This window comes from Carassius auratus, chromosome 21 (assembly GCF_003368295.1).
Source record: "Carassius auratus strain Wakin chromosome 21, ASM336829v1, whole genome shotgun sequence".
Lineage (NCBI taxonomy): Eukaryota > Metazoa > Chordata > Actinopteri > Cypriniformes > Cyprinidae > Carassius > Carassius auratus.
In genome coordinates this window covers 12,957,179-12,960,518 of record NC_039263.1, presented here as the reverse complement: position 1 = coordinate 12,960,518, position 3,340 = coordinate 12,957,179, and the positions used below count along the sequence as shown (strand labels likewise).

General features: G+C 36.0%; 1 protein-coding gene across 1 annotated transcript; it reads left to right on the top strand.

Annotated features, from left to right (window-relative positions):
* Positions 1 to 254: 254 nt before the first annotated feature.
* LOC113039190 (odorant receptor 131-2-like) lies at positions 255 to 1,226 on the top strand. The gene has a single exon (XM_026197079.1). The coding sequence runs from the start codon at positions 255 to 257 to the stop codon at positions 1,224 to 1,226; it is 972 nt and encodes a 323-aa protein (XP_026052864.1).
* The last annotated feature ends 2,114 nt before the right edge of the window (positions 1,227 to 3,340 follow it).

Sequence of the window (3,340 nt, the reverse complement as noted above, 5' to 3'; positions counted from 1 at the left end):
GCCATAGACGGTGGTAGATCCCGATAACAAGATCATTTCTGATGTAACGGCTATATAAGTTCAGGAGCAGAATGCAGCTTGTGGAATCTGCAGTCTGACTTACTGCAGGAAGGTGGCATTTTTGTGTAGGAGGTCTGTTGCATCTTATGCAAACTTTTACAATATTATTATCTAATTCAAATCAATGTAAAAAGATCACATTAGTATAACTTTTTCAAATCAAATTTATTTATCTGTTTCTTGTCTTTCAGGTTATGGCGGGGTTTAATGGCACAATTGGGGATGTGTCTTTCACTTATCAGCAATTCTTTAATCTAGAAATGGATGCTGGGCTCAGTACTAAAACTGCAGTGGCTGTGTTAATGTCTCTTTTCTTCTGTTTTGTAAACTGTGTGATGCTCTTTGCTCTAAAAAGCAAGCGCATATTCCAGGAGACACCTCGCTACATTCTTTTTGGCCACATGCTTATGAATGACACTGTGCTTTTGCTGGTCACTACCATAATGTATGTAGTGGCTCTCTGTTTTCTTCCAATACCTAAGTCCATCTGCACTCTGTTAGTCTTTATCTCCTACTGTACTTTCCGTAACGCTCCTCTGACACTAGCACTGATGTCTCTGGAGCGGTACGTTGCAATATGCTTCCCTCTGAGGCACTGCAACATCGCCACACCAAAAAGGACTGGAATCGCCATAGGAATCATCTGGTTTCTTAGTTCTATCAATATTATAACAGACATTATTTTAGTTTTAACTGTCAACCCTGATTATTTAGCTGGCATTATATTTTGCACACTAGAAAAATTGTTTTTATTCAGATGGCAGCTGGATAAATATCAAGCATTTGATGTTCTTTATTTTGTGTCTGTTGCAGTGATCATAATTTTCACATACATTAGCATTATGATCACAGCCAGGTCTGTTTCCTCTGATAAAGATTCTGCTAAGAAAGCTCTCAAAACGGTGCTCTTGCACTTGATTCAGCTGGGACTGTGTCTCACCTCTTTCCTGTATACTATAATAGAAAGAACTCTATACATGATGACTGGAAGCAATTCTTCTCTTTTCATAAATCTGAGATATCTAAATTTTTTTATTATTCTTATCCTACCACGTTGCCTGAGTCCCCTAATCTATGGTATGAGAGATGAATCCTTGTGGCCCTTGTTCAAATATTTTTTCTGCAATCGTTCAGGAAGAGTAAAGCCTTCTATTAATGTACATTAACTGTATGGCAATTTTACATGCAAATGGAAATATAAAAAAGATATTGTGGCTTGTAAGATGCAGTCATAATCATATAAATATTAAATATGTTTGCCAAACTCTCAGATCAACTTATTTTCTGCCAAAAATATTATTAAGACAGTCATTGGGTAATCTCAGTGAGTAATATATATGTGCAAAAAAGTAATATTTATTTATTTATTTAAATAAAATTTTTGTGCCTATAATTTGTTTGTTTTTTTAAATTATTATTATTATTTGAATAAAGAAGCTGTTATTGATAAGTTTCTACATGCCTAGCTGCTGAAATTACGTCTCTCAGACACACACACATAAGTTGAAGACTAATAGTAATGCTAATAGCAAAAATAATTTTATGAAATTTGATGAGATTTTATGAAAAAATAATTTTATGAAAATAATAATAATGTGTCTTAACCAAACATAAAAGTACCATAGAAACAAAAAACTGTGTGTAATCTTTAAAAGATATGCAGACAGCCAGTATAATTACTTTGTACATTTTGGACTTTGGCTTTTATCATCAAAATTTATGTATAGTTGATCATACACATACAGTATATAAATAATCAACCCTTATCTGACCTCATTTCATAAGTAATATATTAAAAGATAAATAGTGATCCTAAAAATAGTTTAGCTTTCATTTACTGAATACTTCATTTTTTCTATATTGTTAAGCTTATTTGCAGTATATTCTGAACAAACTTAATGTGCAGGTGTTGCTCTTTTTTAATGTATATCCTCATTCATACATGATATCTATTATTGCATGACATGTAAATGTAAGTAAGAGACAGAACTGCTCCTCTCAGATCTATGACAACATCATAGGAGCATAGAGAGGGACTTCCATTGCTGTTTTATATGTTGTGAACATTATGCAGTGGCAGACCCTGGATTATTTTATGTAGGCCCATTTATTTTAATCTGAATGCAGCAGCAATTGTCATGTACTCCTGGCAAATGTATGTACTTATTGAATAAATACAAATGGTTTATGATGATATAATGTATTGGCAGTATATTTTTAAAGATATTTAGAGTAAGACGGGGAGAATCTAGTCCTTGATTAGGGAGGTGATGAGTGTCAAGTGTGTATGGTTAGTTCTCATGGTTAGAGCAGTGGTTTTCATACCTGTCCTTGAGGATCTCAAGCACTGCCCATTTTGTATGTCTCTCTTATCAGACACACCCAATTCAGCTGATGATTGGAATCTATTATGTTAGATGATTGAGACTAACAAAATAATGCAGTGATGGGGATCCTCCAGGACAGGATTGAAACCCCTGCTCTAGAGAATAGAGCACCACTGAGGCTGGAGACGGTGGCTGGACCAGATGGTGTGAAAAATCAGGATGAAACCCAAGGACTGAAAGGCCAAGGAGGAGAAGATTAATCAGATTACCCCAATGTTGAAGGTGCTGCAGACCAGTGAACCACTCATTCCCATCTGGGTCAAGGCACCAACCTTACCCTTTCGGTTGTAATTGATCTGCTCCAAAGTGATTTGTTGTGTACAGGCAGAGCAGTCAGTAAAAGTACTTCTCTATTTTTTCCATTACTTAAGTAGTAGTAGTAGTAGCCCTTTATCCCATTTAAGGTATCCCATGCTAATGTGTTCTCCTTAAAAATGTGATGTTAAGTAGATGTAGTAGACTTGGAAGCTTTGGGAGCACTAGGCTTGGGACTGGACTCCGGACCACCGGACTTAGAAACTTTTAACCAAAGGACTTTAATAAACTCATTCAAGGTAATGCTTTCTTTTATTGGAGATGCCTAATGTAATGCCTAATGGTAGATACAGGGGATGAACTCACTTGTGGGGTTTTATTCATCAGACGTATGAAGCCAATGGAACACAACAGGCAAGTAAACTTTAGTAAGAGATCCCCAAAAGGCTCACACCCACCGAGTGACACGTACAGAATTCCCATGTGTTTCTCTCTGCAACCATATAACAGCTATCAGCTATAAAAAATATTGGAGCTGAATGCAGCTGGAGCAGATGGAAGGTTAATGTCTGGAATCTGTTGCACCTTTTGCTCTTGCATCAAATTGCTTTGGACATGATCTTTAGTATAAATTGCTC